Genomic DNA, 19692 nt, shown 5'->3' on the forward strand with positions numbered 1-19692 from the left:
CGTTTCTCCAAATAGGCCTATCTTATCATTGGGAGTCTTGAGCTTGAATTGGGAATTTCACCTGTATCTGGGAGCTGGAATCTCCATTTATGCTGCACCTTATCATGCCTCTCAGGACGTTTCAAATCACTTCACATATTGTAAAGTGCAGTCATTGTGCTACTTTGGCTATGTGGCAGCCATTTTGTGTACAGCAAGATCCCACAAACAACAATGCGATGAATGAGCAGTTGATGTTTTTTTGGGGGGTTTTGCGAAAGGGAAAATGTAGGTCAGGATGCAAGGAGACTCCCTGTTCTTCAAATAGTACCAAGGGATCTCTGCCATCTATCCAGCCAGTCAGCCAGGATCTCATCTAATGTCTCATTGAACAATGTAGTTCTCCTCAGTGCTGCACTAAAGTGTCAGCTTTAATTAAGTGCTCAAGTCCTGGACTGGCACTTGACTCCACAATCTTCTGACTCAGAGGCAAGAGAGCTACCAACTGAGCCACGCGGACACTGAGTAATGCCACAGGAGATCAACTGGTCAGAATTCCAGAGAAGATTCCAAAGCTTGCCTGAAAAATTATATATCAAGCAGAAAATGACTTACTGCACAATTAGTAGAATGGATGTTTATGCAAATTAAGACTGAGGGAAATTTGAATAAATAAATTCGAGCAACATTCATTTACTTTTCATGTTTGTAAGTACAATATCAAGTACAATCACACACATTCCTATAACATACTGTGCAAGTTTGGCTAAAAGCATATTTTTCCACCCTTTATACCATCTGTGCTATATCATGCTACTGTTGTTTCCTTTCCTCCTTTGATGTATCACACAAACCATTTCCTGTGTTCAGGTTGATTTTTTCAATACCTTTCAATGGAACATGCTGTAATAACCTTGAATTGAGTAGAAAATCTCCATAGTTTAGTTTTTCTAAGATCTGGCTTCTGGATTCTTTGGCTGTTTTGCCACAGAAATGATCTAATTGTGATTTGTTTTAAATTGAGTTTTGAGTTAAAATTTGCTTCAAATGGATTGGTTTTGTGTGACAGCTGCCTGTTGGATTGTGATTTCAAAGTCAGAGGAAAAGTGGTTAATGTGCGAATCACAAGTTGTTTTCCCCAAAAACCAAACATTAAACAATGGAACACTTGGAAATAAAGCTGAACACAGACACCAAGGAAGGCAGTCTGAATTTTGGAAACAGGGCTGCACAGACAGTCAGGCAGCAAGAGGCTGCGAAGGGCGACAGGACAGAATACCGAGAGCTTATTCTGTTTAAGCTAAATACAACGTCCTGGAGTGGGGATCGTGCAGTGCTTTCTTTATGTTGTAGCTTTACACAGCTATAAGTTGCACCATTTGAACTAAGTGACTCTGATCATGTTGATTGCTCTGTATGTTTCATCTTACTGTGGGGTAAAACATTTTGCGATTCATTTAATGTTAATTTGGTCTGTCTTTCAGAGAAATTGGGGGATTACATGTTCGTAAGGCACAGGGATCTGGTTCAATTCAAATGAAGTGTCTTTGTTACGGACACATTTATTTGTAACACCTAAAACTCTGATTGGGTCCCTTTGATCACAAGAGCTCATTGCTGATTGGTCCCCTTGGAGGATGAGACACACCCAGCAGTTTCTCTGGAATGTGCCCTCCTCCATAATCAGTGACTTTGCAAAGTGTAATTCGAGCCATTCTGACTGCCGACTCCAGGCAGAACAGAGCTCACTCTCACAGGTTAAGACCTTCTCCCACCCCCCCAAACAAGTTCCTGTCCCAATCCCTCAAGTGCCTGACCCACCCCCACCCAGCCCAAGTTTACGACCTACTCCCACCCAAGTTCCTGACCTTATCCCCCTGCTCAAGTTCCTTACCTTCTCCCTCCCATCCCGGCTTCCTTCTTCCCTCACCCCCACTCCTGGGTTCCTGACCTTCTTCCCTCACTGCCCCCCCCCCCCCCCCACTCCTGGGTTCCTGACCTTCTCTCCTTGCCCAGGTTCCTCCCCCACGGATTCATAAACTTTTCCCCCCAACAAGTTCCTGACCTTACCCTGTTCCCCCTCCCCCCGCGCTGCCGCGCCATAGATGGGGTATTGTGTGTGGGTCACGGATTGTTAACAGGTTTATTGGGTATGTAGTGAATAGTAACAGTGTCGTGACTTCCGGATTTTGTCCACTCCAATTATGTCACTTGCCGCACATGCACCGAGCTTTCTGAGAAATCAACCAGGTGTAGGGGGAGGAGAGGGAGAATGTGGTGTGGGTGTAAAGGGGGTGGGGTTGGAAGAATGTGATCTGTCTTACCATCTGGATCACTTTCTCGCTCTCAATCCCCCTTTTAGACCTGGATCATGTTCTTCCCCCATCCCCACTGTGCTCTCCGTGCTCTTTACCCCTCACTACCAAGTGCCTGATCTCTCCAGACATGGATTGGGCCTATGGTGGATCCGTTGGTCAGGATCACAGATTGCATGTCATAGTGGAGCAGGTGGAGGATGGTGACAAACTTTTGGGGGCAGCCGAAATGGAGGAGGATGTTCCATAGTCCCTGACCAACGGATCCACCACAGACCCAATCCACGTCCGGACCAGGGTCAAGCAGGGCTGCGTCATCGCAACAACGCTCTTCTCGATCTTCCTTGCTGCAATGCTTCATCTCGCTCTCAATAAGCTCCCCGCTGAAGTGGAACTAAACTATAGAACCAATGAGAACCTGTTCAACCTTCGCTGCCTCCAGGCTAGATCTAAGATCGTCCCATCCTCTGCCATCGAACTATAGTACGCGGACTCAAAGGCCGATCTCCAAGCCATCGTCAACACCTTCACCGAGGCATACGAAAGCATGGGCCTGCACTAAACATCCGTAAGACAAAGATCCTCCACCAACCTGACCTCACCACACAGCACTGCCCCCCCCGGTCATCAAAATCCACCGTGGACCATTTTCCATACCTCAGGAGCCTATTATCAGCAAGGGCAGACGAGGTCCAACACCGTCTTCACTGTGCCAGCACAGCCTTCGGTCGTCTGAGGAAGAGAGTGTTTGAAGACCAGGACTTCAAATCTGGCACCAAGCTTATGGTCTACAGGGCAGTAGTGATACCCACCCTCCAATATGGCTCAGAGACGTGGACTATATACAGCAGTCTTCTCAAAGCGCTGGAGAAGTACCACTAGCGTTGCCTTCGCATGATCCTGCAAATCCACTGGGAGGATAGACTCACCATCGGCAGTGTTCTCGCTCAGGCCAACATCCCCAGCATTGGAACACTGACCATACTCGACCAGCTCCGTTTGGTGGGCCACATCATCCACATGCCCAACACGAGACTCCCTAAGCAAGCACTCTACTCGGAGCTCCGACACGGCAAGCGAGCCCCAGGTGGGCAGAGGAAACGTTTCAAGGACACCCTCAAAGCCTCCTTGATAAAATGCAACATCCCCACCGGCACCCGGGAATCCCTGGCCCAAGACCGCCCAAAGTGGAGGAAGCACATCCGGGAGGGCGCTGAGCACCTCGAGTCTCGTTGCCGAGAGCATGCCGAAATCAAGCGCAGAGAGCGGAAGGAGCGTGCAGCAAACCAGGCTCCCCACTGACCCCTTCCTTCAATCACTGCCTGTACCGCCTGAGACAGAGACTGTAATTCCCGCATTGGACTATACAGCCACCTGAGAACTCACTTTTAGAGTAGGAGCAAGTCTTCCATGATTTCAAGGGACTGCTTATAATGGTGATGGTGATCTCCTCTCCGAGTTCCTTCTCTCCCTCCTCCGATCCCTTCTTCCCCCATTGCCTCACTTTCTCTGCCTCCTCCCGGTCTCTCTCTGCTCCTCTCTTCCCCAATCTCTCTCTCTTGCCCCAATCTCTCTCTCTCTCTCTCTTGCCCTAGTCTCTCTCACCCTCTCTTGCCCCAGTCTCTCTCTCTCTCTTGCCCCAGTCTCTCTCTCTCTTGCCCCAGCCTCTTTCTCTCTCTCTCTCTCTCTTGCCCCAGCCTCTCTCTCTCTCTCTCTCTCTCTCCAGTCTCTCTCTTCCCCCCCCCCAGTCTCTCTCTCTCTCTCTTCCCCCCCCCCAATCTCTCTCCTTCTCTCCTCCACGCTCTCCCTCTCCCCCAGTCTCTCTCTCTCTCTCTCTCTCTAGCTCTCTCTCTCTCTCGCTCTCGCTCTCAGTGAAGAAAATTCTCCTTTTCTCCGCTCTAGATCCTTTGCCAACGATTTTAAATCTATGATCTCTAGTTATTGACCCACTGGCCAGAGGGAATAATATTTCTCTATCTATCAAAACCACTCATCATCTTGAAAGCATCTATAAGGTAATCTCTTAACCTTCTCTATTTCAAGGAGAACAGTCCTAACTTTTCCAACCTCTCCTCATAACTGAAGCCTCTCATCCCTGAACATCCTGGTAAACCTCCCCTGTACCCTTTCTAAGGTCATTACATCTTTCCTGAAGTGTGGTGCCCAGAATTGTCCACAATACTCTAGCTGAGGAGGCCCAACCAGTGATTTATAAAAGCTCAACAAAACATCCTTGCTTTTGTTCTCTATGCCTCTATTTATAAAACCAAGGATCCCGTATGCTTTTTTAATAACCTTATCAATTTATTCTGCTATCTTCAAAGGTTTCTGTACATTAACTGCTAGGTCTCTGTTCCTGCACCCCTTTTAAAATTGTACTATTTAGTTTATGTTGCCTCTTCTCATTCTTTCTTTAAAATGTATCATTTCACATTTCACTGCACTAAATTTCATCTGCATGTGTCTGCCCATTTCACTAGTCTGCGCTTAGCGGGTGAAGTTGGTCTTGGAGACAAGTGCAAAACAGGTGATAGTGAATCGGCATAGGTTTTACATTCCATCCGATTTCCTTCTCCACGGACATCAAATGAAAAGAATATCGATTGGGTGTAAACAGGCTACTGATTTGCTATCACGGGTTCTGTGCAGAGCAGGTCTCCAGTCGTCCTGGTTAACCCTTGCCACTGGATAAAGACCTGGCTCTGTCGAGCCCGTGTGGTGGCTAATGTGCAATGGTCACCAAACGTTAAAAAAAATCCACACACAGGCATCTTCCACCTCTTCATTTGGAGTTCAGAACTGGAACATCGGATCCTTCATTGAAACATCTGCGAACTCATGTGGAAGCAAATCATCCTCGTTCGCCTATGATGATGTTTCATCGCAAAACTCAATCAAGTTAGTCAAACATGATTTTCTTTTAAGAAATCTGTTCTGGCTGTCATTGAATAACCTATGTTTTTCCAAGTGACAATTTTGTCCCAAATTTTACTCTCTCCAAGTTGCCTCACCATCAACTTTTAGCTGACTGGCCTGTACTTACCTGATTTATCCCTCTCCTCTTTTTTGAACAGGAGTATAACATTTGCAACCCGTGGTCCTTTGGCACCACTCCCATATCGAAGGACAATTGAAAGATTGTAGCCAGAGCACTTGTAATTTCCACCTATAATGTATGCTCACGGGTTTATAGAGCTGTTGAGTTGAGAGTGGCTTAGCCAGTCACGTGATGTTCACTAGACTCAATAAAACCCCAGCCAGTTGGGTTTGGGGGATCCATGATGAGGCAGGTGGTTGTGAGCCTGGTGGATGAACTGGTAATGTGTAATGTGATTATTAAACCTTTTGTTAATAAACCAACTAGTTCTCAATAGCAATGTGCTGCTATGAATTCTTAAGCAAAGAATCCATGAAGCAAATACATTACACCACCCAAAAAGGCTAATGGAATGTTAACCTTTATAACTAAAGGGCCACAATATAAAGTGGAGGAAGTTTTGCTATAACTATACAAAACACTAGTTAGACCACATCTGGAGTACTGTGAGCAGTTCTGGGCACTGCACCTTAGAAAGGATATATTGCCCTTGGAAGGAGTGCAGCGTAGGTTTACCAGAATGTTACCAGGTCTTCAAGGGTTAAATTGTGAGGAGAGATTACACAAACTAGGCTTTTAGTCCCTAGAATATAGAAGGTCACAGGATGATTTGATTGAGGTTTTAGGATTTTGAAAGGAATTGATGGGTAGACAGAGGGAAACTTTTTCTGCTGGTGGGGGAGTCTAGGACAAGGGACCATAACCTTAAAATCAGAGCCAGGCCATTCAGGAGAGAAGTTAGGAAGCACTTCTTCACGCAAAGGGCCGTAGATGTGTGGAACTGTCTCTCACAGAAAAGCAATAGATGTTAGCTCAATTAATAATTTTAAATCTCTAATCGATAGATTTTTGCTGGACAGGGGTATAAAAGATATGGAGCCAAGGCAGGTGAATGGAGTTAAGATACAGATCAGGCATGATCTTCTTGAATAGTAGAACAGGCTGGAGGGGCTGAGTAGCCGACTCCAGTTGCCTTTGTTCCCTTGCTTCCCTCAGCAACCTAGGATACATCCCATCCAGACCGGTTGACTTTTCTACTTTGATCGCTGCCAAACATTTAAGTATTACTTCTTTATCTATTTTTATCCTATCCAATTTCTCTACTACCTCCTGTGTCATTGGCAGCATTCTTTTTTTTTCTGAAGACAGAGGCAAAAACCCCTTCATTAACTTTGATTTAAGAATGCACTTTTTAAAAATCCCCCACTCCTTGTGAAATGCTGCACAATTTCCTCTTTGGTATTTAACAAGGCTTTAAGAAACAACATTGGCTTCCCTTTGCTTTCACACGCTATTTACAGGGTAGCGTTTGGCTTTGATACCATCTGCTTTTACAAAGTGTCAGTCAGTTTGTTGATACTCTCTGTCCAGTCTTCCATGTGAATAATACCCACTTGGATGAAGTACAGAGGAGCCAGGCCCTGTGGTAGTGTATCCCAAAAATGAGTCAACTCCTCCAGGAATATATTCCCCTTGGTGAATTCCTCCTGCTGGTCTCCTGGACAAACTTTGGGTCTGGACAAACTTTGGGTTTCAGATCATTTCAAGGTTGCCCCTTTTAGTGAAATCACTATCGCTCCGGGTTATTTCCATGATTGCTAATCCTAGAGAATGCTGCAGTTACATAAAAAGCAAATCCTGCATTGCACACGATTGAAAATCCCATGAAACAGCAATAATTGGGTCAAGAATCTTCATTCATGAACTACTGAACTGGAATAGGAGTTGCTTCTCAGTTATAATTGCTCTCAAACGGCAGAGCTTGCTCAGGATTTACTCATCCCAATCTTATTCTTTGTAAGAGCAGGAAGATTAGGCTGTACCATCCCAGATCTTTAGCGTTTAATAATTCATGAAGCTTTTAGTTGTTTATTTCAGTATTCAAAGTGACCAGCAGCATTATGTGATAACACAAACACTGACTTCATTCACTTTACCAGCAATAATATTTTGATTGTTGGCATCACAGGCCCACAGTAAACGGCTGTGTGTTTTTAATGTAGTGTGTTATTCCCCGTGTTTAGTTCTACGCTGGTAAAATAAAATGTTTCATAGAAACATAGAAAATAGGTGCAGGAGTAGGCCATTCGGCCCTTCGAGCCTGCACCATTCAATATGATCATGACTGATCATGCAACTTCATTACCCCATTCCTGCTTTCTCTCCATACCCCTTGATCCCTTTAGCCGTAAGGGTCACATCTAACTCCCTTTTGAATATATCTAACGAACTGGCCTCAACAACTTTCTGTGATAGAGAATTCCACAGGTTCACAATTCTCTGAGTGAAGAAGTTTCTCCTCATCTCTGTCCTAAATGGCTTACTCCTTATGCTTAGACTATGACCCCTGGTTCTGGACTTCTCCAATGTCGGGAACATTCTTTCTGCATCTAACCTGTCCAATCCTGTCAGAATTTTATGTTTCTATGAGATCCCCTCTCATTCTTCTAAATTCCAGTGAATATAAGCCTAGTTGATCCAGTCTTTCTTCATATGTCAGTCCTGCCATCCTGGGAATCAGTCTGGTGAACCTTCGCTGCATTCTCTCAATAGCAAGAATGTCCTTCTTCAGATTAGGAGCCCAAAACTGCACACAATATTCAAGGTGTGGCCTCACCAAGGCCCTGTACAACTGCAGTAAGACCTCCCTGCTCCTATATTCAAATCCTTTCGCTATGAAGGCCAACATGCCATTTTCTGCCTTCACCGCCTGCTGTACCTGCATGCCAACTTTCAGTGACTGATGTACAATAACACCCAGGTCTCGTTGCACCTCCCCTTTTCCTAATCTGTCACCATTCAGATAATATTCTGCCTTCCTGTTTTTGCTATCAAAGTGGATAACCTACATTATACTGCATCTGCCATGCATTTGCCCACTCACCTAGCCTGTCCAAGTCACCCTACAGCCTCTTAACATCCTCCTCACAGCTCTCACTGCCATCCAGCTTAGTGTCATTTGCAAACTTGGAGATATTACATTCAATTCCTTCGTCTAAATCATTGATGTATATTGTAAATAGCTGGGTTCCCAGCACTGAACCTTGCGGTACCCCACTAGTCACTGCCTGCCATTCTGAAAAGGACCCGTTTATTCCTACTCTTTGCTTCCTGTCTGCCAACCAGTTCTCTATCCACATTAATACATTACCTCCAGTACCATGTGCTTTAATTTTGCACATTAATTTCTCGTGTGGGACCTTGTCAAAAGCCTTTTGAAAGTCTAAATACATCATATCCACTGGTTCTCCCTTGTCCATTCTACTAGTTACATCTTAAAAAAAATTCTAGAAGATTTGTCAAGCATGATTTCCCTTTCATAAATCCATGCTGACTTGGACCGATCCTGTCACTGCTTTCCAAATGCGCTGCTATTACATCTTTAATAATTGATTCCTACATTTTCCCCACTACCGATGTCAGGCTGATTGGTCTATAATTCCCTGTTTTCTCTCTCCCTCCTTTTTTAAAAAGTGGGATTACATTAGCTACCCTCCAATCCATAGGAACTGATCCAGAGTCAATAGACTGTTGGAAAATGACCACCAATGCATCCACTATTTCCAGGGCCACTTCCTTAAGTACTCCGGGATGTAGACTATCTGACCTTGGGGATTTATCGGCCTTCAATCCCATCAATTACCCTAACACAATTTCCTGACTAATAAGGATTTCCTTCAGTTCCTCCTTCTCGCTAGATCCTCGGTCCGCTATTATTTCCGGAGGTTATTTGTGCCTTCCTTAGTGAAGACAGAACCAAAGCATTTGTTCAATTGGTCTGCCATTTCCTTGTTCCCCATTATGAATTCTCCTGATTCTGACTGCAAGGGACCTACATTAGTCTTCACACTAATCTTTTTCTCTTCACATATCTATAGAAACTTTTGCAGTCAGTTTTTATGTTCCCTGCAAGCTTACTCTCGTACTCTATTTCCCCCTCCTAATTAAACCCTTAGTCCTCCTCTGCTGGATTCTAAATTTCTCCCAGTCCTCAGGTTTGCTGCTTTTTCAGGACAATTTATATGCCTCTTCCTTGATTTCAATGCCAAGAATTGGAATGAAAGGCCCTATAAGACTGCAATCCATTGTATTGGTAATTGTGTTTCTCTTCAGCCTTCTTGAAAAACCAAATGCCCTGTGCAAATTTGATATACACTACCATAAGTATTTCGTTATTAAATAAGCCTCGAGGAGGATGGAGAGAGCCATGATTGTTGATACTATGGAGTGCAGTAAAAAGAGCTCCGCCTGGACTAATTTTTCTAAAGCTTTGTAGGGAGTTGGGGGTCACTTGTGGCCTGTCTCCCCTTCAGCTGTAGCTTTTGGCAGATTTGAGACTATATAGAGGTTAAATTGGGCTGTGGAGCGCCTATTATTTTAGGCACAATGCAACTACCTTAGGTTTCAAAATGATGTCTAAATTCCAACGGGAAGTGTGCTGGATGTCATATTGGTAAAGGTGTTAATGCGCGGGCATGTAACGATGGTCAGCAGTATGCAGAGCAGTGAGCTCATGCTGCAAATCAGTGTGCAACGCTGATTTGAAGCCAGCGCTGCCGCTTTGGAACTCCACATTTCAGTCTTAACCTCGCACAGCTGGACATGACATTAAACAGCATGAAGGACCCCCACCAGCGCTATTTAAAGGGATCATGAACGACTCTTTACAGGTCATTTGCTGAATTATTTCTTCTGGCTGCTGGTGCAATTATATGTGTTTTTGGAGCTTTCCTATACATGGCTAAAGTTTGAATACTCTGTAGGGAGAGATTTGGCTGGTGCTGAAGTACTTTTTTGTCATATAAAATATTGTGTTGTAAGAATCTGCTTCCAGACATGGATGGCTTAGTAGGGCTTCGTCTTGGAACTGAACACGACTGGGAGAATGAAGAGAGGCCACGGAGAGCAGGACAAGTTGCTGGAAGAGGGAGGAGGAGGAAGGAGAGAAAGGCTCTCAGCAGGGTATTCCTGAGGGTCTTTAGGAAGCAATTCTCTTACCTCCACTTCAGTGAGAACCAATGCACGAGATGTCTTTCCTTCATAATAGAGGTTGTGACTGAAATCTGTCAACTGCTGCAGGCACAACTGCAACCTCAAACCTGGTGTGCGTATCATGCAGGCTAATGCCCATTATTCTGACAGTAGTTATGATTCCTTCATTCTGCAGCAGTCCTCTGTTTCACGTGTATTTGAACCAGCACGGCAAGTCAAAGGCTGGCTAGTGGGCGATGGCCCAATATCTCACCACATGCAGGTCCCTCCTCTATCCTATTCTTTAAAATGCACGGTGTCAGTCTCAGAGCTAAGGTTACAAGTGTAAGATCAAGTGATAGTGTCTCTTCATCGTCACTGTCTTCTTCCTCTTCCTCCTCTGACTGGGAAGGTTCCAGTTCTTGAGTATCTGAAATGAAAAAGGGACAAAGGTTGTGTTGTGGTGAAGGGAGAGAAGAAAGTAAGAAGTGCATGCTTACACCATCTGCAGCTTGTGAGTTAGAAGAGATTGTGAGATGAGGGTGAAGTTGGATGGGAGAAGGAGGATTAGATATGCAGGGACCCTCCTCATCAATCCCCCCAGTCCTGCCTGTGGCCCCGGTCTCAGCAATGCCCCTTCCTATGGCCAGCATTGACTCCTCCATGGGGATTAAAACATACAGGCATGCTTGTCCTCCTCTAGATCTTTCCTGCTTCCTGCTGTTATGCGCCGCCTTGATCTGCAGGAAAGAGGGAAGTGTGTCAGTGAGATTCCTGCAATATATTAGGGTGATGCGACTGTCATGGTTGAATAGCTGCTAGTGCATGTGAGCTGTGCATATTGTGTGTGAGGCTTGCAACAGTGCTAAGTGAGTGAGGACGAGATAAAGCATATGAATTGAAATGTTGAGTACTGATTTAATAGATTGTTGGTCATGGGGTGATGAGGTGCAGTGAATTGTGCAGCTCATGAGGTTAGTGGTGCAGTTGGTAGGATGTGGCATTTGAAACTGAACTCACTTTGACAATCTGTGTAAGGTCGTTAAACTCCTTCCTGCACTGAGTCCATGTTCTTGGAGCTACACACCTGGCATTGACTTCTGATGCTATTTTACCTCACTACTTGTCTGGAGGGCCTCCAGCCCCACCGTGAACACAGGATATTTCTCCTTCTCTCCACATCTTGCACCAAGACCTCCACTACATTGTCAGAAATTCTTGCTGCACACTCTCTTGCATGTTCAGCCATTCCTCAATGTATCGGATTCAGTTTTCAAACGACTCCTACCACTTCTTGCAGCCACAATACATCTTCCCTTTCAGAGGCTTTTAAATAGCGCTAGCCACTCGCGATATTGGGGCTCTCTGCTGATGTGTGCAGCCAACAAACAGCGCGGGTAGCACTGGCTGCACACACCAATTATGAACATCAGCGGGCAGCACCAATTCAGCATCCTGCCTGCAACTCAATGAACGGGCGTGGGTTAATCATGAGCTGAGAACCCCACACCTTTCGAGGGTTATCCAATTTAACCCCTCATGTACCTCTGGACCGCCATTCACAACCTGCCCAGCTGTGAGATGTTGGCTCACTTGGAATTCATTGCTGTTCTTCTCCACCAAAAAGAGGCAAGGGATTGCTACTGGGAGGCTTGGCATGGTAGATGCAGAGAGGATGTTTCCCCTTGTGGGGGAATCTAGAACTAGGGGGCATCGTTTCAGAATAAGGGGTCGCCCATTTAAAATGAGGAGGAATTTCTTCTCTCAGAAGGTCGTGAATCTGTGCAATTCTCCACCCCGGAGAGCTGTGGAGGCTGGGTCATTGAATGTATTTAAGGCAGAGATAGACAGATTTTTGAATGATGAGGGAGTGTAAGGTTATGGAGAGCGGGTGGGGAAGTGGAGTTGAGGCCAGGATCAGATCAGCCATGATCTTATTGAATGGCGGAGCAGGCTCGAGGGGCCAAATGGCATAGTCCTGCTCCTCTTTCTTATGCTCTGAAATTCTATCTTGGCTCCTATACAGCAAGTGAAATCAGAATCATATTAGTGCTTAGATTATTTTTTCCTCCATCTCCTGTGGGGAAATGCTTGACCTGCAGGGACTAGTTACAGTATAGCATTGGATGTAGGCCACCCTCTGTGAATTGGAAGCAACCTAAACTGAGGGAAGAAAATACATTCTAAAATGCAAGGAGAGTCGCAGACTGGAATGTGTTTCCTCCCTGAAATAATGAATGTTTCGATGTTGAACAACTGTGTTCTCTCATGAATGCTGAAAAATTGAGTAGTAGTTGAAATGCACACTGTTCTTTGATCTGCTTTGAATCCAGCCCAATGTGGCTGGATGAAAGTCTGATTTCTCTACAAGGCATGAAATAAAAGGTTAAAGCAGGCTCGACATTCTTCCTAACAGGTGAAATCTGTCAGCATATTAGCGTTCTTACTCGGGAGGTCGTCAGGTGTAAAAGACGGAAAGAAAAGTTAAGTGCTGGATTACCCTGAGGTTGAGGTGAGATACATTGTTGGAGCAATGCAGCTTTACTCTGCATCTAATTAGACCTGTGTATCCAGCCTGCGAGTGCATGATGCTGAAACAAAGTGCTAATGTGTTCTGTTCCCAGCTCACCTCAAAAAGCTCAAACATTCACAGGGGAACGAAATGCTCAGCAACTGTGTTACAAGCAAAATTGATCCCTAAAAAGAATAATGGATAAGCCCTGTCTCCTGCTGTGCATTGCTTTAATGTTGTGTTTATATTTGTTCTTTAAGAACTTTGGCTGCCAGTGTTGAGGTAGTCACCCTGTCAGCTGTGGCTTAGTGGATAGGATAGTGGATCGGATAGTGGGTGGCTCAGTGGGTAGTCAGAAGGTTATGGGTTCAAGTCCCAGTCCAGGAACTTGTGCACATAAATCTAGGCTGACACTTCAGTGCAGTGCTGAGGTAGTGCTGCACTATCTTTTGGATGAGAAATTAAACCAAGGCCCTGTCGACCCTTTCGGGTGGACGTAAAAGATCCCACGGCACTATTTCGAAGAAGAGCAGGGGAGTTATCCCTGGTGTCGTGGCCAATAATTATCCCTCAATCAGCATAACAAAAACAGATTATCAGGTCATTATCATATTGCTGTTTGTGGGAGCTTGCAGTGCGCAAGTTGGCTGCCGCGTCTCCTACATTACAACAGTGACTACACTCCAAAAGTACTTCATTGGCTGTAAAGCGCTTTGAGACGTCCAGTGGTCGTGAAAGGCGCTATATAAATCCAAGTCTTTCTTTCTTTCTGGTTATGCAGCAGGTGACAAAAAAGAATGTGCATGTGGCCCTCCCGCCCTTCCGCGATAGCTGGGGAGGATCTTTACAGGACACTGTCGGTGAACCTGCACTACTGGTGTATGCAGGTGAGCTTAGCACTTAAAGCTGTCGCAACAGCAACAAGATCCCAGCCAGTGCTGTCAGAATTACCGTCACCGATCTGCAGCTGCTGCTTCAGGATGTGACAAGAGACATCGAGGCTCTAGATGTCATTAAGATGCCTGAAAATCCAGTAGATTTGCACTGGAGCTGATAAAGTGGTTGAAAGTAATAGCAGCTGCGTGATGTGGATAGAGAAATGCCTGAGAAGGACACATTAAGCAGGTACAGGAGTTGAGAAGTCAGGATTGAGCAAACAGGGCACCGCAGGAAGCATTTCAAGTGGGAGTTGTAAATATGAGATTTATAGGAAAGTTGCACAGACTTTGCAGCTGTCAGTAAGCTGATGTACTGAAATCTTTATGTTGCCGATTTTGTGAATTATCCACTGCTTGATTTTGAAAGTACAATAACTACACAAACTGATGACTCTACCAACAGATACCCGTTAAAATCAGGCACGTCGCTATTCGTGGAATCATGTAACTTGAGTTCAAGTTAAACCTGCTCCAGTGAGCACGCCAAACTGAAACCGAATCGTCTAACAACTGATCTTCACCGCGCGACAACTGCAAAAGAAATGCAGGGAACAGCACCAACCCTTGTCCATGGCCTTCTTTGATTTTACAAAGGCTTTTGATACTGTCAACCGTGAGGGACTAAGAATCAGTACAACATTAGGATAAAAGATTGCCTGAGTTTGTTGAGGTGAAAGTGTAAAAGCTGGCCATCGACAAATTAAGATAATTCATTATGAATAAAGGTAAATGTACAATTTACCCTTCTCCTCTGCTTGATAAGCAAGAACTCCATTAGGGTATCAAAAACAATTTAAGGGTTAGCACTTTAAAACTTACAATAGTTAGAAAGGGGATGTTCTTTTAAAGTGCCTATTGAATCAAATTGTCAGGAGGTAATATCATTAATGAGGAATATGAGTCCTGAATCCTCTTGCTGGATTTATAACAATCATGTTTCCAAAAATGTTTACATTTATTGTGCTGCTCGATCAAACTCTGTATATTCTCCATTTCATCCTGCAGAAAATTAGAGCAGGGACCCTGGTGGATGTGTTCCCACTCTTTAAACACTGTAAAGAGCTGTATATTGAGGAAATCAAACACTACGGGGAACCACAATGGTTCCTGAGCGGCCACAATAACAGGATTATTACTTTTGTTGCAATTTCTTTTCCATTTCTTTATGTCTGTTCATAATCATAAAAATCTGAAATTACTTCACACAAATTAGAAAAGTTGTTCCTGTACAGAGTTGGTTTGCCAATTTCCTGTATTTCTGAGCGGAGGAGGGCCCAATAACATAACAGAGCGAGTATTGACACCATTGCGTCAGCCAATGAGATGGGTCGGGACTTAGGGCCAGCATTCACCGCAAACAGGATCTACTTACTGAGCAGTCTTTTTAAACCGAGTCTGTATGAACTCACAACCGAAACTACAACAAAGTCTCCTGATAAAAGCAAGATTATTTCTCCAGTAGAATGCAGTGTGTAGTTACGTAATATAAATTATGCATTTTAAATCAACCACTGTCAGTTATAGTTGTGCAGTTTCCAGGTGTGGTTGATGGGGAATTACACAATCGTCTACTTTGTGGCTGGGTCCTATCTTGTCGCTCTATGCAGCCTTAACATAATTGCAGACTGGCAGATTGCTGTCAGAACAGTTTACTCTGGGCACGGGTAGGCAGCGGTCTCAGGCTGTACAGGCTAGCAGCATAATTCTGACCCTGCGACCTGTCTGGATCTCCGTTGCTGGTTGGACGAGGTCAATGGCCGAATCCTGATGCTGCAGTAATGACCTTGTTGCAATTATAAATGCAGAGATTAGACAAGCATGTAGCAAAGGCAGAGTGGTTTTAATGGGGGATTTTAACTTACATGTAGATTGGGATAAGCAGACTAGCCCATGTCAGAAAGGTAGTGAATTTCTTGATTGTGTTCATGATAGTTTTAATGAGCTAGATTTAGTTAATAGACTGACGGTGCGCGAACATTTATCTAATAGCAATCATATTATGATTGTGTTCAATGTAGTGTTTAAAAGGGAGAAATGCTACTAAGCAGCTACTAAGATTGTAGATTTACGTAATACTATACTTAGGTAATACTTAGGTAATAAGGCTACACTATGAGACAGTGGGGCTGAAGTTGCCTCTCTCGATGAGGCCTCTGGCCGCCTGAAAGCGGCGGCCATGAGGCGGCGCAGAATAGCCGCCGACTCTCTGCGGAGGTGCCGCCATTTTGCAAATTGTCCTTCATCAGGGCAGAGTGGTGTAGGAGACTGCTCCGCCCGGTTTCCCGCCGCGCTGTGCACACGCCGACCCCTTACCGACAGGCGGCGAATGCTTCCCGAAATTGCCCCCGCGGGAAATATCCCTTTTGAGAAATTGCCCTGCGGGAGTGGTGCCTGCTGGCCGGTGCCCCCGGCAGCTTTATTTGTCAGAGCACTCCTTGTTGGGCCTTGTTGGTTGCAGCACAGCCGCCCTTAAAGGGGAGGTGGCGCTGCCGGTGACAACATTTTATTTTTCTTGTTGGCCGACTACCAGGTCGGCCCGACAATTAAGCCTCCGGGTTAGGCCGGGCCGCCAACAGGCAGCCTGGCACCCCCTCTTGGGTGCCAGGCCACTGGTACGGTCGAAACCCTCCCTAGTGGCCCAGTGGACCTAACTTAAAAATATGCAGAGCTCACAGTGGCTCTTCCCTTTAACTGAAGGGAAGAGATGTTGTGACGTGTCAGCGCGATGCGGCAAGCTGATGTCATCAGCGACGTGCTCGTTAGTGCGGCACTGATGTGTTTGGGGTGGCCCACCCACTGCAAGGGCATTTCCGCCCCTCAACCGCAACTACATCCGCCCAAGCAAACAACCGTCCAAGTGACAAATATCGACGGCACCTCTGCTGCAACCCATGTGGCGGAGAAAAACGTAATAAAACAGAAGGTGCGCCCCGTTTCGGGTGGAGGCGAATATTTTCCCCAGAGACGGCCCACAGTAAACTTGTGTAAATCTGTCAACGGGTAAAATGGCAGAAGATCAGTGGGAGGTATTTAAAAAAGAATTTAACGTGATACAGAACCAGTTTATACCCATGAGGGGTAAGAGCTCTACTTGCCAAAAAAACAGCCATGGACAACTAAAGAGGTAAGGCGCAGCATAAAACTAAAGGAAAAAACATACACAAATGCAAAAACTAACACAGATCATGGCAACAGGGAGAACAAAAGGTGAAAAAACAGATAGTAAGAGCTACAAAAAGTGAGTATGAAAAGAAACTTGCAAGGGATATCAAAATCAACACTATTTTTTACAATTATATTAGGAAAAAGAGAATAGTCGGAAGCACTGTTGGCCCCTTGCAAACTGATAACGGTGATATTGTAAATGAAAATAAAGAAAAGGTGGACATTTTGAATAATTACTTTGTATCAGTATTGACAGTAAGGTAAGAAGATAGCAGGCTGGACATCCCAAGATAACTAATATTGAATCAAGAACTGGTCTCACCAAAATTAAATCAACACTATTCTCATAGTAATGTAACACGAGTTAATGCGGGGTTTGGATAGTGTTGTCATGAGTTTTGTCTCCTTAGGTCACCAGTCTGAGCGGATAGTGAAGAGTTCTCTGCCTATTCCTCAGTCAAGGATCATCGCCTCCCTTGACGGGACCAGCGGGTTTTCTGGTGGGAGCCTGCCTGCAGTGGGTGTGGAGACCCGCAACGGTGAGTGTTGGATCAACCGTTAGTCAACCTCCTTCCTTCTATAGTTCACAAGGCCACGCTTCAAGTAAGCACAAGACACTCGGTGATGGAGTATATAGAACATACCTTATTCATATAAATATGGTGGTCAGTCTATACCGTATAAAGAAGTAACTTCCAGTTTCTCTATCTTTCAAGCTCTCCAACTAATTCTGGAAAAAACATTCTCCTTTGCACACTTGAGTTTCCCTACTTCAAAGGTTCATAGTATGATAAGACTACGTGATTTACTTGTTCTTGAATCCTTTCAAGAACAGACTATTTACATAAACAGTCTTAGTTGTTTACTTCAGAGATACTTTCCATAACCAAGACTTCCTGACTTATCTGTTCTTGGATCCTTTGAGGACTAGCTTTATTGTCTTCCTAAAGGTCCCCTCGATATATCATAGTTAATAAACCACACTTAGAGTGCAGCGTACAGTTCTGGTCACTATTATAAAAAGGATATAGAGGCACTGGCAAGGGTGCAAAGAAGATTTACAAGGTTGATACCAGAAATGTGAGGGTTTCAGGAAAGCATGAATTGGCTGGGTTTCTTTTCTCTTGAATAAAGAAGGGTGACCCAATAGAACATAAGAATTAGGAACAGGAGTAGGCCATCTAGCACCTCGAGCCTGCTTTAAAATTATGAAAGGTTTTGATAGAATGGATACACTGAGAATGTTTCCATTTGTGGGGAAGAGCATAACTAGAGGCCATCAATATAAGATAGTCACCAAGAAATCCAATAGGGAATTCAGAAGATAATTCTTTATCCAAAGAGTGGGTGAGAATGTGGAACTCGCTACCGCAGGGAGGGGTTGAAGCGAATAATATAGATGCATTTAAGGGGAGGCTAGATAAGCATATAAGGGAGCAGGGAATAGAGGGTTATGTTGATAGATTTAGATGAGGAAAGATGGGAGGAGGCTTGAGTGGAGTATAAATGCCGCATGGACTGTTTGGGCCGAATGGCCTATTTCTGTGCCGTATAACCTATGTAATCCTATGTAATTATCCCTCTGCTAATGTTTATTTACTAAAGTTATTTACTCATGGTCGATGTCATCCCAGTCACTTATTTCTGGTAATAATAATCAGACATTTTGAGCAGAATATAATCCATCCTTCTATGGCACCTGCAGTTATCCTGTTTATCTTAGAAAACCTGTTGCTCCAACAGACAAGATAGTTCAATTGTTAACCCTTAACTCTCCAAGATGTCCAACAATGAGTGGATCATTTTATGTTTTGAGACCATTGTATATATTGCCCTGGTCAGTGCCTTTACCCCAAGCACTTGCATGGGCAAAGGATGGTGAACTGAAGCCATTACCATTCTTCCTGTAAGTACCACTATAAGAGACAGCATTCTGTTCTGGGCAATAAACACTTGCACTCCAGAATACTGGGCGTAGGTTAAAAGATGGCATGTCCCCAATCTCCTCATCTCTCAGAAACATCTCGCAATGCTTCATATATAATTAATTGATTTGAATTGTTTTGAATTGACTGTTAATATAGCTAAATGTAGCAGCTATTTTTGCACACAAGATTCCACAAGCAGGAGTGAGATGAATGATCAACTCAGCTGTGTTTGGTTCTAAGAACATAAGAAATAAGAGCAGGAGTCGGCCATTTGGCCCTTCGAGCCCGCTCCGCCATTCAATAAGATCATGGCTGATCTTGGCCTCAACTCCACTTCCCCGCCTGCTCCCCATAACCCTTGACTCCATTATCATTCAAAAATCTGTCTATCTCCACCTTAAATATATTCAATGACCCAGCCTCCAAAGCTCTCTGGGGTAGAGAATTCCAAAGATTCACGACCCTCCGGGAGAAGAAATTCCTCCTTTTTTCCATTTTAAATGGGCCTTATTCTGAAACTATGCCCCTTAGTTCTAGACTCCCCCATGAGGGGAAACATCCTCTCTGCTACCCTGTCAAGCCCCTTCAGAATCTTATATCTTTCAATAAGATCTCCTCTCATTCTTCTAAACTCCAATGAATATAAACCTAACTCTCTCAATCTTTCTTCATAAGAACATAAGAATTAGGAACAGGAGTAGGCCATCTAGCCCCTCGAGTCTGCTCCGCCATTCAATAAGATCATGGCTGATCTGGCCGTGGACTCAGCTCCCGTTACCCGCCCGCT

The 19692-nt window shown here is 44.5% G+C and overlaps 1 protein-coding gene across 4 annotated transcripts in view; it reads left to right on the forward strand.

Moving 5' to 3' along the window:
* Window positions 1-19692, forward strand: part of nphp4 (nephronophthisis 4) — a 516026-nt gene that overhangs the window by 427928 nt on the left and 68406 nt on the right. For all 4 annotated transcript variants that reach the window (XM_070860148.1, XM_070860151.1, XM_070860149.1 and 1 more), the window contains one exon: window positions 17388-17516. In XM_070860148.1, the coding sequence (XP_070716249.1) occupies window positions 17388-17516 (129 nt within the window). The remainder of the gene's footprint in view (window positions 1-17387; window positions 17517-19692) is intronic.

This window comes from Pristiophorus japonicus, chromosome 18, assembly GCF_044704955.1.
Source record: "Pristiophorus japonicus isolate sPriJap1 chromosome 18, sPriJap1.hap1, whole genome shotgun sequence".
Classification (NCBI taxonomy): domain Eukaryota; kingdom Metazoa; phylum Chordata; class Chondrichthyes; family Pristiophoridae; genus Pristiophorus; species Pristiophorus japonicus.